The sequence below is a fragment of the Mercenaria mercenaria genome, chromosome 16, assembly GCF_021730395.1.
Source record: "Mercenaria mercenaria strain notata chromosome 16, MADL_Memer_1, whole genome shotgun sequence".
Lineage (NCBI taxonomy): Eukaryota > Metazoa > Mollusca > Bivalvia > Venerida > Veneridae > Mercenaria > Mercenaria mercenaria.
In genome coordinates, this window is record NC_069376.1 from 69028256 (window position 1) to 69046188 (window position 17933).

The window sequence follows — 17933 nt, forward strand, 5'->3', positions numbered from 1 at the left end:
CAATTTTGGTCCAGTCTTAATAAACCTTGGTCAGAATGTCACCCTTAATAAAGTCTTGGACGAGTTTGATATTGGGTCATCTGGAGTCAAAAACTAGGTCACCAGTAGCCTGGGAAGCCGTTGATAATATTTGTGCTTTGTCAGAAGAAATCATACATAATACCTATGCATTACAGATCACTTAATTTGCGCTAATTAGTGTTAATTGGCATTCATCGAGTTTCTGATATTATCAACGCCTGGGGAAATCTGAAGGAGTTTCCATGTTACTACTGATTATCGATTTTCTATAATTAGCCTAATTAACATGTGATCAGATTTGCGTTTGTTTGAAACGGAAACGAGGCAATGATGCCGAAAATTCGGCAATTTCCGTAATCACTAGGTCTGCATTAATATAACTTCTTGATAGCTATGACGCAAATTTAAATTTATACTGATATATTTAAAAGTTGTTACAACTTGCTGGAAAAGCTATGGGAGGTACAAACTGGTATTTGTCTATGGCCCGGAAATGTTCGGAAACCTTCGGAAGTACACGATTCCGATCTGTCTTTTCCGTGAGAATTCCGTTTCTATTTTTAGCCATGGTATATTGCTTTCAGAAGTTATGGTTCTTTATCAAACACCCGCATATTTCGGGTGTAATATAGGTGGCGCTGCGGTCGGAAAACAGGTTTCCCCAGGCTGTCAATTTGCAGGTATTATAAAAGTTAAAAATTGTCAGACTGGATTCCCAGGCTAGGTCACCAGGTCAGATCAAAGGAAAAACTTGTTAACACTTTAGAGGTCAGAATTTTGGCCCAATCTTCATGAAACTTAGTCAGAGTGTTACCGTCAATAAAATCTTGTACGAGTATGATATTAAGTCATCTGTGGTCAAAAACTAGGTCACCAGGCCAAATCAAAGGAAAAGCTTGTTAACACTCCAGAGGTCACAATTTTGGCCAAATCTTCATGAAGCTTGGTCAGAATGTTACCCTTAATCAAATCTTGGACAAATTTGATATTGGGTCATCTAGGGTCAAAAACAAGGTTATCAGGTCAAACCAAAGGAAAAGCTTCTTAACACTCTAGGGGCCATATTTATGACTGTATCTTCATGAATCTAGGTCAAAATGTTAATCTTAATGGTCTTAAGGTCCAGTTTGAATCTGGTTTATGTAGGATCAAAAAACTAGATCACCAGGTCAAACCAAAGGAAAAGCTAGTTAACACTCTAGAGGCCACATTTATGACTTACCTTCATGAAACTTAGTCAGAATGTTAATCTTGATGATCTGTAAGTCAAATTCGAATCTGGGTCATGTGGGGTCAAAAACTAGGTCACCGGGTCAAATCAAAGGAAAAGCTAGTTAACACTTTAGAGACCACATTTATGACCATATCTTAATGAAACTTGGTCAGAATGTTAATCTTGATGATCTTTATGTCAATATGTCAGGTGAGCGATACAGGGCTTATGGCCCTCTTGTTTACTTAGAATTTTAGGGTATTTTTTTTTTGTGCATTATGACCACATCATCAGCTGCATCATATCATACAAAGGTTGTAAGTATGGCACAAGTATTACAGGAGTTATACCCCATTTTAGCTAAAATTCTCCATTTTACTTAAAATTTCTGTTTAATTTTGCTTTTTTCACCATATCTATAATGTTACTAAATGCATTTAGTTCAAACTTGAAATGGTTGTGCCACATGTTTACCCTCATCATATGGAACAAGGTTACACGCTGGCACCAATATGCTAAGAGTTATACCCCCTTTTTACTAAAATTTCAGGTTCAAGTTGTGATGCACTTTTGCTTTATCTCGGCTATTAAAAAATACATTTGATCCAATCTGGAAACAGTTGTCCCACATTATTATATGCATGATATGACACAATTAATTATTACTCCTTTTAAACATACAGGAGTATTCAAAACCAACATGTTTTCTCAGCTGGATACTTGTCCAAATATATCCTAATAACCTAATACTGATGATATTACATGAACATTCTGTTTGGTTTATATAAATGTTTAATGTTTTAAGGTAGTGTGTATTCTATGTTATCTGTATGCAATCCTTGTAATGTAATGTTCTATGTAATATCCAATGTTATTTTAGAATAGTGTAGGTATAATGTAATTATAATGTAATAAAAATTATGTATTTCAGCAATGTGTGTCTACAAGAATTACTTCTACCAACAAAAATGAGCAGTTTGACTTCAACACAAAAAGTACAAAAAACTCGAAAACCCTGGGCACCAACAAAAGGAAAACCTATGCAGAGGCTGTACAACAGGGATTCAGTCAACAGGTCCAACTACAGAAGTCAATAGACGTAATAATTACGTGCCTGAAAAATCTACAAAAAACAAGATTTGTACAAATCCAAAACAGAAAAAAATGGAAAAAGCACAAGAAACATCAACAGGAAGTGGCGAGGGTGAAAAAGACAGTAGTTAACCTTTCAGGTCGCAAACTTACAAACACAGAATACAGACTCTTAGATAAAGGTTTGACTTTTTGTCCAAAATTAAAAAATCATGACAAAATCAAGCTTGCTGAACAAACTTTTAGATTTACACGTCGATTGCGCCTTAAAGAGTATTTCTATGACCTGTCTAATAATGACAGTAATTTGAATAATGATTATAGAGAAATGCCTTTTTTCAACAAGAAACAGTCTACTTTTACTCCCAAAAGTGGCCGAGACCAATATTTGGACTTCTATATTGAAGCCATTACACAAGAAATTTTTAAGTTCTGTTTCCGATAAACGCAAGCATACTAATATTTCCCAAGATGAACTTGCATGCTTAAAGTGCCTGTCTCATAACCCGAGTATAATTATCAAAAAAGCTGATAAATCTGGTTCAGTATGAATAGAGAAGACTATGTAAAAGAAGTTCAACAGCAATTGGATAATGATCAATATTATGAGAAGGTACAAACTGACTTCTCACCTGCAGCTGTTCAGAATGTTATCAAATGTGTCGAAGAAATTGAAAACATCGAACCTAACATTAGGAAAGGATTTGATGCTTTTGCAGAAAATCTGAGAACATCACAATTTTACATACTGCCAAAAATACATAAACCTTTCGATGATAATCTACCTCTTGGATACCCTGGCCGACCTATTGTGTCTGCATATGATTCATGCACGGATCATATATCTAAATACGTTGACCATATTCTGCAACCAATTGTGCAGTCCCTGCCGTCGTATATAAAAGACACAAATGACTTTATTACAAAGCTTAAACAGCATAAACTACGCAATGATAAAACATTTCTAGTTGCATTGGATGTTAATTCTTTGTATACAAATATCCAACACACTGAAGGTATAGAAGCATGCAAATATTTTTTGGAAAACAGTAACTATAATGGTAGATTGTCAGTGGACAGTATATGTAAACTTCAAGTTTAATAATGATAATTATCTACCAAAAACTGGGACAGCTATGGGTAGTCCCATGGCTCCATCTTTTGCTTTGTTATTCATGGGTAAACTTGAACAATCTTTTCTTAATAGTTGTGAGTTGAAACCAGATGTTTGGTTTAGATTCTTGGATGATATTTTCATGCTCTGGAGTCATTCTTTAGATGAGCTTAAGAAATTTATTGAGTTGTTAAATACAGTTCATCCAGTGATTACGTTCACACAACATATCTGAATCTGACGTATCATTTTTAGATGTAGATGTTAGTATAGATGATGAACATTACATCAGCACCAATGTACATGTCAAACCTACTAATATTCACCAGTATGTTTATTATAGTTCTTGCCATCCTAAAGCATGTAAGGATGGTACACCTTACAGTCAAGCTAAACGGTATCGCCGAATATGTTCTGATGAGAATCAATTTTTTGGTAATATTGAACAGCTTCGGCAACACTTCCTTGTTAGAAACTACCCAGAGGCTGTTATTAACCTTTACCCTGCTAAATTTCTAAAATGGACAGGTCCATCATTCAATTAGGGCAGTACCATTTATTATTTGAAGGGGTGTTCACTAAAAATTTACTGACTGAATAGCGAACAGTGCAGACCATGATCAGACTGCTCGGATGTGCCAGCTGAATTGGGTCTGCATTGGTTTCAAAAGCTGAATCACTTGACGTCAGCAGGCTAAAGGTTAATACAGCATTTGAGAAAGTTATGTATATGTGACAGAGCATGAGATTTTGGGTCCAAATGCAATTTTGGTCAAAAATGGGGTTTTGGGCTAATCTGACAGATTGACCCGTTCTGAGTAAAAATCTCCAATTTGACGACAAAAATCAGCCATTGTCATGGAGATATTACCACTTTTCGGACACCCTGCATTTGTCTAACTGTATCAAAATTGAGGCAGTATATCTTAATAATGACTCCATATTTAAATGATATCAAGATAAAATACATGATAAAATAACAAAAGCAACATGCAATTAATGGAATGTATTTCTTTTTGTCTCTTTCTTTCATGTAGTATAAAAATATTGATGTTCTAAAAATCGTTTCTATAGCAACACTGTTGTTTAACCTCTTTTTTAACAGTCCCTTGATGAATCTAGCAATAAATTACATAGAATGTGAAATAAATATACAAGTAAGTTTTTCTAGTGTGCAAACAGTTTACAGACAACTGTTTTATGACATTCTTTTGAACAAAATACAGACTTTATTTGATATCAAATTAGACAACATCTCAAAAACTAGGACATTAAACTTATTGTTATAGACACTTTATCTATTAAACAGTAAGAAAGAAAATCAGGCAAGAAGATATAATTATTAGACTGTTATTATCAACTGTGAATTTGCTAAAATTTCAGAAGACTTAGATATACTAATCAGTGAATCATTACCATGGCAACGATGTGGTATATTCTTACAAAAATACTAACATTACCATGGCAACAATGCAAAAATACTAACATTTTTGTTAATTTCTTTGTAATAATTTGAATATTTGAAGTGTTCTTCCATATATTTACATCAAAAGCTGTCTGTTTTCTTATTTAAAAGTAAGAGACATCATTCCATGCAAATTAATGTAATATTGTTAGAGAAATACATACTTTTCGGATACACCTCTCTCAGTTACAACTCTCGTCATTTTAAGGCAGACTTGTGTGATAACATAGTGCTTTGCTGATTCAATCATTACATATGAAAATATATTTACTAACATAATACAGCTTAACAAATATAACATATAAACAAGAAAGATGTTGTTTACATATGATGATAACCAAAATAATTTAAAAGTCAAATTAATGTTACCGTGGCAACAGTGCACTAAATTCTTAAAATAGTATTATTTTTGTAAATTTTCCAGAAAGAATCAGAACATTTATTTAGCATTTGTTCAGTATACATTTGTTTTACACCACAAATGGTCAATTATAATCATTTGTAAGAAAACAAACATATTTCATGTAATATAATATGACATTGAGAACTACATATTTTCCTGATATGCCTACCTGCATTACAACTTGTGTTATGACATGTTTTGTTGATTCAATGATTACACATAAAAGATATTTTCTTGCAGAACATAGTCTGATTAGCAGAATATAAACAAGAAACATGCTGTCTACATAATCAAACAAATTCAAATTTAAGTCAGATTTGTGTTACCATGGCAACTCAAAATGTTTTGCAACAAAAATTAGCTATTTCTGCAAAGTTCATGTAAAAATATCTTTTAACACAATTATAACCATAGATTTACATGATTTATTCTTGAAATAAAATATATTATAATTAGCCAGTAACAAATATTTTCTGCTATATTGGAAGATTTCTGTCATGGCCATTTCTGGGAAAATCCTTCCTACACTAACAATGGCAAGGCAGTTTTGATTGTAAAAATGTTTCATTCAAAGGTTGTGCTTTAAATGTCACACATGTTGTAGTTTTGAAACAACTAGGATTCATACAACAGACATGTCTTAGTATTTCATGCATGCAGTTTTGGAAAATTCATAAGTTAAATTCTGTATTGTTAGAACAATTAAGATAGTGCTTTTCAAACCACTTCACAGCTGTCATGGCAACAAAACACTTATAAAATACTGTTACCCAATATTTCTCACAGTTGACTAAGTTTTACTTTTTCTTGAAACACATTTGTAATTTGAATTAGAATGTTTAACTTTTTCAGGTCATGAGGGCAGGAAACATGACCTCATTTGTGCAATATGGAGTTATTTGCTCATATCAGTATTTGTGACATGCACTCTATTCCATAGGCATGATTTCAGCTGGATGATCAGTAGAACATATTAATTTCTTCTGTTTCATTCCCATTCACATATTCATAGTTCTTTCATCACTGCAAAACAAAAATTCAACAACATTAGAACTTCATTTTAAGATTAGTATAAGGTTACAGAATATAAGACTGTAAAGCATCTTTTTAAGCTTAAGAGGAATTGATAAGTATAAACTCATCCAAGAATCTTACAGTACTCAAGCAGAAAAAGTAGCTTTTCAAGAATACATAAGCTAGCTAAGATTCTGACAGACTAGACATACAATTCATGCAATCATACTTAATGTAAACATACATACATGATATATTTAATTATTATATATCATTACTTATTCACTTCTTAATATACTAACACATATTTGTTGAATGGCTCTATAATTAGAATCTTTTCTCTTAAAATGTTATCAATAAAATAGATCATTTATGTTTATGTTACTTTATCTTTCTTAGAATAGCAGTATAGTAACTGTAAAAATGTATGAAGAAATTTACAAACCCCCAAAAAATCCAGCTTATGGTGTATAGACCTTCCTGGAAAATCCTTTAACTGTTTAAGGTCATTGCATCAAGCCAAACAATCTTCAGTGGTTGATCTGTAAAATGAACAAAATGCTGAAAAAGGCTGAAATGTAAGATAAAAATGCCCTGGGCAGTTAGCTCAGTACATAGAGCACAAAGACTTCTATAAGAAGAGTAATAGGTTTGAATCCCTGGCAAGACTTTCAAAACAAAATGTATCTAAGTTAATTCATTTTACAAAGTGGTTGTCAGTGACATGCCAAGAACAGTACAAAATGGTGAGGAATCCAGAAATAATGGCCAAGTGAACAGTATGCAAATTTAACAAAAATTTGAAAAGCTTTGGAAAAAACTGTCTCATTCCAAGTAAAAACAATATTTATGCTTTGTAAAAGTTTTATTTACGGACTGATTTGACATAACAAGTAAGAAATAAGTAATTGAAGCTGATAATAGTTGTGTTTCAACTGTTCCTGATCAGTCACTTTCATGGCATGGCTATATAAAATGATCAGGGCATTAATTATGTAACTAATCACTATGACTGACTGTTGTGTTTTTGTCTGGCACCAGAGTCACAAAGTCTTCTTGCAAAGAATCTGATTGTCTTGCATACTGATTCTACTGAATAAGAGTCAAAACCGGTTAAAAAAAGTTTAATTCATGGCAGATTTAGTAAATAATATATAGTCTACAATATAGTGACACTTGTAAATAACATGTGAATTGCGCTAGCCTACCTCCAAACTGTCATTAGTGTCAAATCCGGGCTATTTTTTGAAAAGATATCGGACAAAACAGTCAATATGAACTAATATAATATTTTAAACCCTACATATCGCTTAAATACTTACTTACCTTGAGATTCGTTAGCTGTCATTCTTTATACAATCAAAATAAATCATCAAATAACTGTTTTTGGTAGTTTCATTTTCTCCGCGACCTTCGATGTTTACAAATGGCGTGTCGATTCAAAGGGCGATAAATTATCAATCATTAATTTTTTTTTAAAGAAACGGAATTGCAAAACACGGAAATGTTTATGTCACTTCATTTATTTCTTGTGGCAAGGTAGAGTATTATTGAAAACAATTATGCATTAATTGCCGCGAACACGTGGTAACGTCCACCATTTTTTGTGACGTAACTTTAATTGATGTTTTCTCAAATGACATAACGCCGAATTTGGACCCAAAATGTCATGGTGCGTCACATATGTCACAAGATGATGCACTTAAAGCCTCTATAAAGTAAGATCAAAATATTGTGCCTTTTGTAGTTGAGTACAACACATCTCTTCCTAATATTGGCAACATTATTAACAAATACTGGGATTTACTTCAGTTGTCAGATAATCCTGCTGTTAAAATGTTACATTCGTGTAAACCTACCATGGCTTTTAAATGTCCTAAGAATTTGAAGGACATTCTAGTTAAAACTGACTTTCATATGTTGTCTGATGTTAATTTTACTTCGTCTAAATGTAATCGTTCAAGATGTTCGCATTGTTCTTACATTACTGAAAGTGATAGTTTTAATAGTTCTCAGTGTAAGAAAACTTTCAAGCTTAAGAATAATGCAACTTGTAAAAGTTCAGATGTAATATATCTAATAACATGTAAGAAGTGTAAAATGCAATATGTAGGCCAAACTAGCCAGCATGTTTCAAGACGTATGAATAAACATCGTTTTGATATTACAAGTTTTATCGATCCTGCATTTTCTGGTCATGTAGCAACTCATTTCAATCAAGATGGTCATAGCTTAAATGACTTTAGCTTTATGCCTATTGATGTTATCCATGATGATATGAGGAGGCTTCTAAAAGAAACTTACTGGTTTCATAAACTAGATACTATTTTTCCAAAAGGAATGAATTCAAAAGTAATGTATAATTTTTCCTAAGTCTCTTCACTTCATAGTGTTTTCTGTTATGTAACACCAACTGTGGTTTTCCTTAATGTCAGTTAGTACTGTTTTTGCTGGTATTTTCTTTTTTTATGCCCCCAAAGGGAGGCATATTAGTTTTCAACTGTCCGTCCGTTAGTTCTTTAGTCACAACGTTAACTTTTTGCATGAAGGCACTTTACTCGCGAACTACTGCACCCAGGACCTTCAAACTTCACTTGCTGATAGTACTTATTGAGTATACCACCCCTACTGACTTTGGGGTCACCAGGTCAAAGGTCAAGGTCACAGGGGCCAACGTTAACTTTTTGCATGAAGGCACTTTACTCGCGAACCACTGCACCCAGGACCTTCAAACTTCACATGCTGATAGTACTTATTGCGTACACCACCCCTAATGACTTTGGGGTCAAAGGTCAAGGTCACAGGAGCCAACGTTAACTTTTTGCATGAAGGCACTTTACTCGCGAACCACTGCACCCAGGACCTTCAAACTTCACGTGCTGATAGTACTTATTGAGTACACCACCCCTACTAACTTTGAGGTCACCAGGTCAAAGGTCAAAGTCACAGGGACCAATGTCAACTTTTTGCATGAAGGCACTTTACTCGCGAACCACTGCACCCAGGACCTTCAAACTTCACATGCTGATAGTACTTATTGAGTACACCATCCCTACTGACTTTAGGGTCACCAGGTCAAAGGTCAAGGTCACAGGGGCCAACGATAACTTTTTGCATGAAGGCACTTTACTCGCGAACCACTGCACCCAGGACCTTCAAACTTCACATGCTGATAGTACTTATTGAGTACACCACTCCTACTGACTTTGGGGTCACCAGGTCAAAGGTTAAGGTCACAGGGGCCAACATTAACTTTTTGCATGAAGGCACTTTACTCGCGAACCACTTCACCAAGGACCTTCAAACTTTACGTGCTGATAGTACTTTTTGAGTACACCAACCCTACTGACTTTGGGGTCACCAGGTCAAAGGTCAAGGTCACAGGGGCCAACGTTAACTTTTTGCATGAAGGCACTTTACATGCGAACCACTACACCCAGGACGTTCAAACTTCACATGCTGATAGTACTTACTGAGAACTCCACCCCTACTGTCTTTGGGGTCACCAGGTCAAAGGTCAAGGTGCTGCGGGGGGCATTTGTCACCATTAGTGACAGCTCTTGTTTTTGTCTTTAACACAATTTACCGAGTGATTTCGTATCTTTGTGATCCTGTACTTACTGTTATTATGATTATTAACATTATTATTTTAAATAATGTTTAAAATCTTACTATGTATTAAGTATAACCACTTTTAATTTTAATTTTTGTCACAATATACTTTAACAGTACTTTAGATATACATTTGTGTATACATTATGTAGCCTATTGTACACTGTAATTTTTACGCCAAAATGTTTGTAACGTAACGTCATCTTTTATGACGTCATATATTCATGACGTTGTTTATTTCGGCTGTGACTAAATACAGAGTTGGTGCGCCCGTGATATATTACAGACTCCGGTATATACCGGATTAACTAAATTAGAACAAAAATACATTAAATGTATATATTTTGTAACCATGGTGATTCTAACCCTAACCTTTAGTCAGTATATTATGCACATTATACACTAAATGCGTGCGGACATGCAAAAAAATGAGTATTTTTGCCGTGCGTTCCATTTGATAATAATTCCGCGCATGCGCAAAACGGCTGCACCAACTCTGCAATGAGAAACATTCGTTTATTTCATATCATATTTGTTGACTTCCTGATGAAGACTTAATAAATAGTCGAAACGTTGAATGAAAATGGAGTTAGCCTTGTAATTCTCCTGTTCTACCAACAAAGTCAGACATGGCAGGATAGATGTAAATATAAATGTGATTGACTCAATGCCGTTAATGGCCAGTACAAATGTACACCAGTTTAAGTAATAGCTTAAGAAATATTTGAAAACATTTTGTGGTTCTACTAAAAGTTACTGACTTCAGTTAACCTGTAGGATTGAACAAGCTTTAAGTTTAAAGTTCTGATGAAAATGTCCTGCTGGCTTATGGAAGGCCTGGTGATTCTAATGTGGTGCCTACTTATTGGCAGTATGCCTGGTGTAATGTACAGAGGGACACCTGTAATCTTTCCCCAACAGTAAAGTGAAAATTTGATATTTAAATTATTTCTCATTATAAAACAGTAACCATTGTGCTGAATATAAAATAATGAGTTGGTATAAAGATAAAAATGAGTATTAAAATTCTAGTAAAATACCCCAGTGAGTAGTTTATGTCTGTTTAGCAATCAGTATAATCAATTAGTCTTAGACACACATGTGACAGGAAGAATTCACTTCATTTATATCAAGTTTTGTTGGATTCAATAAGATTTTGTAAAATTTTATCCCTTTTGAGCTCGACTATTCGAAGAATAAGTAAAGCTATCCTACTCACCACGGCGTCGGCGTCACACCTTGGTTAAGTTTTTCGTACCAGTCCACATTTTTACAAAGTCTTTTGAGATAAAGCCTTGAAACTTTCAACACTTATTTACCATCACCATGACCAGTTATAGGCAAGAGCACATAAATCCATCAAGGAATTTGGCTGAATTATTGCCCTTTTTGGATTTCAGACACAATGTCGTTTATCAAATAGTCACGGAGAACATACGCCCCGCCCGAGGATCGCACTCACGACCCCGCGATGCGTAGACCAACGCTCTTACCTACTGAGCTAAGCCAACAGCTTTTGTTACTGTCTTATTAGTATCTCAATGAACATAAAAGTATTCTGAGGGTCAGGTCACAGACCTCTTACCTTGCTTTATAGCTTCATTGAACTATTACACATTTTGTCACATAAATTGATCATTTTTAGCTCGACTATTCGAAGAATAAATAGAGCTATCCTACTCAACACGGTGCCGGCATCGACCTCACACCTTGGTTAAGTTTTTCGTACCAGTCCACTTTTTGACAATGTCAATGGTTCTACCCAGGTGCCCGCTCGTGATGAAATAATGCACGGAGGGGCACCTGGGGTCTTCCTCCACCATTAAAGCTGGAAAGTCGCCATATGACCTATCATGTGTTGGTGCGACGTTAAATCCAACCAACAACAACAACTTTTTGACAAAGTCTTTTGAGATAAAGCTTTGAAACTTTCAACACTTGTTTACCATCAACGTGGCCAGTTGTAGGCAAAAGCACATACCTCTATCAAGGATTTTAGCTGAATTATGGCCCCTTTTGACTTGGAAATCATGGTTAAGTTTTTCGTACCAGTTCATATTTTGGCAAAGTCTATTGAGATAAAACTTTGAAACTTTCAACACTTGTTTAGCATCAGTGTGTTTAGTTATAAGGAAGAGTACATAACTCCATCAAGGACTTTGGCTGAATTATGGCCCCTTTTGAGACTTTGAAATCTTGGTTTAGTTTTTCGTACCAATTAATTCTTTGACAAAGTCTTTTGAGATAAAGCTTTGAAACTTTCAACATTTGTTTACCATCACCATGTCCAGTTATAGGCAAGAGCACATAACTCCATCAAGAATTTTGGCTGAATTATGGCCCTTTTTTGACTTAGAAATCTTGATTAAGTTTTTTTTTTCGTACCAGTTCATATTTTGGCAAAGTCTTTTGAGGTAAAGCTTTGAAACTTTCAGCACTTTTTTACCATCACCATGACCAGTTATAGGCAAATGTACATAAGGATTTTGGCTGAATTATGGTCCCTTTCTACTTAAAAATCTTGGTTAAGTTTTTTGTAACAAGTTCATATTTTGTGTGAAGTGTTTGACATATGGCTTTGAAACTCTTATCACTTATTCAGTATAATAGTCTATATCTGTAGGAAAGAGTACATAACTCTGACAACTATTTTGGCTGAATTATGGCCCTTTTTGGACTTTGAAATTGGTTCACACATTGCCATTTAGTGCCTGACTTATCGAAATCCACAAATACAGGCACATTGTTTGTCTAATCTATTTTTTTTCTTTTGTCTGGATATCTATGTTAATATTTTGACCCCATTCTTCAATCATTTCTTCGAATAGTCGAGCACGCTGGAATAGTCGAGCACGCTGTCATCAGACAGCTCTTGTTATTACTAAGATGCCTTACTACGTAAAAAAATTCATAGTAAATTATCTGGTGTTCCTTGACTTGGTACTGACCAAGTACGAGTATAAACTCCAGACATACAGGTTGTCATTGTTTATCCTACACAACAATATTGTTTTATATTTAGTATCTAAAAACTGATTACTATCTTTTCTTTGTCAAAGTATTTTCACAAGTATTTTTCTATAATTTCAGTTGTAAAATAGAAACAGTATCAAAAACGTTATCAAATTTAAAAACTTTTTTTTTTTTTTTTTCAGTTATAATTTGATACTGTGAACTTGTGTTCTTTGTTACATTTGGGCACTTGAAAATCAAATACTGGTAGAAACAGCAAAAGAAATATCTAGTAAAAATATGTGACTTGCATATTTAGTGAATACATTTTAACAATTTGTGTTTTAGATGTAACATAAAGGATGTTCCACCTGGATGTAAACTGATGACAGATCCAAGAGACACATTCCGCAAAGAACCAGATTGTAACCTACCAGTACAAGCTAAGTAAGGTAAATATCATTGTAGCCCAGCAATAGAATTGTAGAATTATTTTAACCACAATAAATATTTGGATTTGAAAAATAATAAAAAAACTCACCATTCTGCAGTTTGATATAGCTCAAAGCAGATTTGCTTTATTTTATTTTATTTATTTATTACTTTATTTTAAGCATAGCATACCATTTTGTATAAAGTTTGTTGCCTTTCTACCTGTAATTCCTTAAAAGGTCATGTAACAAAAAAAGTCATAAGTACCTATTGTATTCATTGGGGGCTAATTTTTATGCCCCGGAGGGAGGCATATTAGTTTTCAACTGTCCATCCGTTCGTTTGTTTGTTCATCACAACGTTAACTTTTTGCATGAAGGCACTTTACTCGCGAACCACTGCACCCACTCGCAAACCACTGCACCCAGGACCTTCAAACTTAAAATGCTGATAGTACATGACCCCTACTGACTTTGGGGTCACCAGGTCAAAGGTCAAGGTCACATGGGTCAATGTGAACTTGATTGTTAGTTCGTTCGTCATGTTTGTTCGTCACAACGTAAACATTTTTGCATGAAGGCACGTTACTCGTGAACCACTGCACCCAGGACCTTCAAACTTCATGTGCTGATAGTACTTATTGAGTACAGGACCCCTACTGACTTTGGAGTCACCAGGTCAAAGGTCAAGGTCACAACTGCCAATGTTAACTTTTTGCATGAAGGCACTTTACTCGCGAACCACTGCACCCAGGACCTTCGCACTTTACATGCTGATAGTACTTATTGAGTACACAACCCCTATTGACTTTGAGGTCACCAGGTCAAAGGTCAAGGTGCTGTGGGGGCATTTGTCACCATAAGTGACAGCTCTTGTTGTGGATTTCCTTTTTGGGTCAATCCATGAAATTCAGTCCTAAACAATTCAAAGCCCTGAGAGGACTGTAGGAAGCGTAGCTGAACCGGTATGCATTTTAATCGAGAAGCCAGGCAAGAAAAGATTCCATTAGTTTTAATTGCTTCCAGTCTTTTCGTACTCATTGAACCCAAAAGTAATCCACATCAAGACCAAGTCAGTAAAGGTTACACAGATCATAATTTTTGACTTGACTCTCTAACCAATGTCTGTATACATGAAGTCTGATCATCAGTTAAAGCAGACGAAGGTTTTAAAGGTTGCTTTGACCTTGACACCAAAATCAATAGGCCTGGGGTTCTTTATGTCTTTGGCAAGGCTCTAAGAAAATCGAACGGGCTAGACTGAATGCAGGTTCGGCAGACAATCATGGCAGGATCTTCCAAAGTGAGATGTCAATGCTTAAAACCATAAGAACAACAGAGAAAATGTTAAAATATTTATGTTCTAAACAATTTTTAAAAATCTTACAAAAAACAAAGTGAGATTAAAACTTCAGTATGTTGAAGGTCCAATATTTTCTACATGTCAAGAAATCCAACTGATTCACTTAATAGTATGGTGTACACTTAAATTGGAAAATAATTTGACCAGACTAGCAGCGTATCAACAAAATACCACAAGAGGGTTGGCAAGACTAGGATCATATCAGTAATATATAAGAAAAGGGCACTAATTGCATGTTTAATTATGAGGGTCTACAATTTTTTTGCAAATACTTCATAAACTAGAATGTGTCTGTAGGACACAGGGTGTACCCCCCCCCCCCCCCCCCCCACCGGTACATTTGTCACAGATAAAGGGAAATAATTCAAATGTTTGCAGTCTTAATGGGGGTCTTATAGAAGGTTCGAGAGTTTGCAAAGATTGTAGGACAAAATTAAAACAGTAGATATGTAAGTTGTATATGGACTTTTATTTCAGCCGGTATCAAAAAAACATGAAATACAAAATATCAAAACACATTTAGTTTGTTGACCTGAATTGTTAAAACATACATCATATAAATTTTGTTTTATCTGGGAAATAAAATTCTGCCACAACATAAAGACCTCACTCAGACCAGTTCTTTATGGCTGGCCAGACAAGCAAACTCTAGAACCTTCAAGAAATATTTATTACCTAAAATGGATTTCTATATCTCAAGTGAGAACATTCAGAAGACAATTTGGGGGCACTAGCCCAGATACATGTAAACACAATAAACATGTAATTCATAAAACATAAGTCACTGGTGCCTGCCCAGATATATTTAGGATGCAAGTTTCAAAACTAGCAAAAACTCAGTTCATGCCCAGATAGATTTTCCAACATGATATATCTAATAAACCTTTTAAGCTTCTTCAGATGCTATAAAATTATCAGGGAGGTGGTTCAGAACACATGGAAAAATGAATGCCTTTGGACAAACCTGTAAAATCAAGTTCAGAAGCCCAGAAGGTAAACATATACTAATTAAAATAAGCAAGCTATACTCAACTGCTTTAATTTGAAACAAAGGACTTCTGACGTATGTTAAGCGTTACAATCAGGGCCCTTAAATTGGAATACAGCTTTCTATTGCCCTCCCCTGATAAATGCACACCGTCAGGTGAAAAGGCTGAGACTTTTCCGACCAAAATCCTTTAAAACGCCAGAGGGTCGAATCCAATTTCCTGTTTAATTCATCGACTTTGGTACTAAATTTCTCAATGTCAACATGGTATTTAGTTGGTTTGGATACTGGAACTCTGTATAAAGTTTGGTACACAACAACGTCTGGCACTTTAAGAATATATTACAAAGTATCCACTAGATTTTTTATTTTGGTTGCTGTTTGACAAGCTTCTTCATTATACAGATCGTTGGTGCCGATGATTAAGATGAAGTCCAGCTAAAAGTCTGATATAACATCCAGATTGTTCCGCAGGTCATTACCTTGGCGCGCAGAAAAGTAGTATTGCACCAAGAAATCCTGTGCAGGAAGATTTAGCGAATAACTCAAATCTGCACTATCTTTTAAGAATGTTTTTAAATGTTTGAGAAAAGAGTGTCCAAATATTTGAACATTGAAAACCATTTGCTAAGTTTACAGTCATGTAGATCTATATTTAGTTTAGCTAAAGTCTGCCATCTTGAAACACTAGCAAAATAAAGAAGAATTAGCATGACTCTATAATTCTGTCCAAATAATGCAGAAATCTGCAATAAATGCGAAGTGTAAGATCCTTCGTAAAGTGAGAACATGCAAATGTCATCGTGTGCAAATCATTAAAATTAAATTAAGCGAATTCTTACAAGGAAAATGTGTAAATATTATGTGACAGAAATAAGAAAGCTTTGTTCTTTGTTTAATGAGGAAGTAGACTGCTGATTTAGCATACGGCCTATGGCCATACAGAATAATATGGAACCATCTCGTCCATAAAACATTTTATACTAATAAAATACATTTATTACCCAATAAAGATTATTATGCCCCCCTTCAAAGAAGGAGGGGTATATTGTTTTGCAAATGTTGGTCGGTCAGTCGGTATTTAGACCAATCCGTTTCCAGATGATAACTCAAGAACGCTTTGACCTAGGATCATGAAAGTTGGTAGGAAGGTCAGTCATCACCAGCAGATGACCCATATTGACTCTGAGACCTGTATGTCAAAGGTCAAGGTCACAGTGACCCTGAACAGTTAAACGGTTTCCGGATGGTAAGTCAAGAACGCTTTGGCCTAGGATCATGAAAGTTGATTCCTATTGATTTTGAGGTCAGTATGTCAGTATGTCAAAGATGAAGGTCACAGTGACCTGGAACAGTTAAACGGTTTCCAGATGATAACAGTGACATTTGGATTGCAATTATTGTCTTTATAAATTAGTATTTATGTAACTCAGGTGTAAAAAAATCGTTTCCGGTACCTGGACGTACCCTGAATTTTTGGTAATTTTTAATATATTGTTAATTACCTCCCCTGATTTCAATAAAAATGGATTTATCTCAGTAAGTTTTTATAGGACTCATTTGAAATTTCATTATTGTCATTAGTTGGACTGAGCCAATCAGGGTAGATAACTATGGACTGATTTTATGTCAAATTACCTCCCTTTATTTCTAATTAAAATGGATGTATCTCGGTAACCAATGAAGGTTCGGTTCTGATTTGAAATGTCATTTATGCCATCAGATTGTCTCAGACAATCAGGGTAGATAATTTTGGCTGAATATTTGACAAATTACCTCCCTTTATTTCATGTAAATGAATATACCTCGGTAAAATCTAATGAGATTGGTTTTAAATGTTACTTAAGTCTTCCAGGGTAAGAAATAGTTATGCTTGTACAAAAATGCAGCATTTGAGCATAGGATACTCAAACTTAATATTGAAATTGGCCCTGACTAGTATGTGACCCATAGTTCAAAAGGGACTGTTACAACAAAATGTTTATCCTGATGATATTTTATGTGTATGCCTATGTGATCTTTGTCAAAACTTGATCTTATCATTTAGAGCAATGGTACTCAGGTGAGCGATATAGGGCCATCATGGCCCTCTTGTTTAGCATGTTACCAGAAACAAAGATTTTTTTTGAGGCCTTATGAGATATTATATGAGGAAATATCTCTTTATTTTTATGGTAGGACTTAATGCATTGTGAGCCTGTGAGGCAGCAGGGAAGTTCAGAGTGTTGTGTGCATATTTGTGTGCTATGTGCATGGTTTTGAAGG

General features: G+C 34.8%; 1 protein-coding gene across 1 annotated transcript; it reads left to right on the forward strand.

Annotated features, from left to right (window-relative positions):
• The first annotated feature begins 2873 nt into the window (after nucleotides 1-2873).
• Nucleotides 2874-3428, forward strand: LOC128549379 (uncharacterized). The gene has a single exon (XM_053526011.1). The coding sequence runs from the start codon at nucleotides 2874-2876 to the stop codon at nucleotides 3426-3428; it is 555 nt and encodes a 184-aa protein (XP_053381986.1).
• The last annotated feature ends 14505 nt before the right edge of the window (nucleotides 3429-17933 follow it).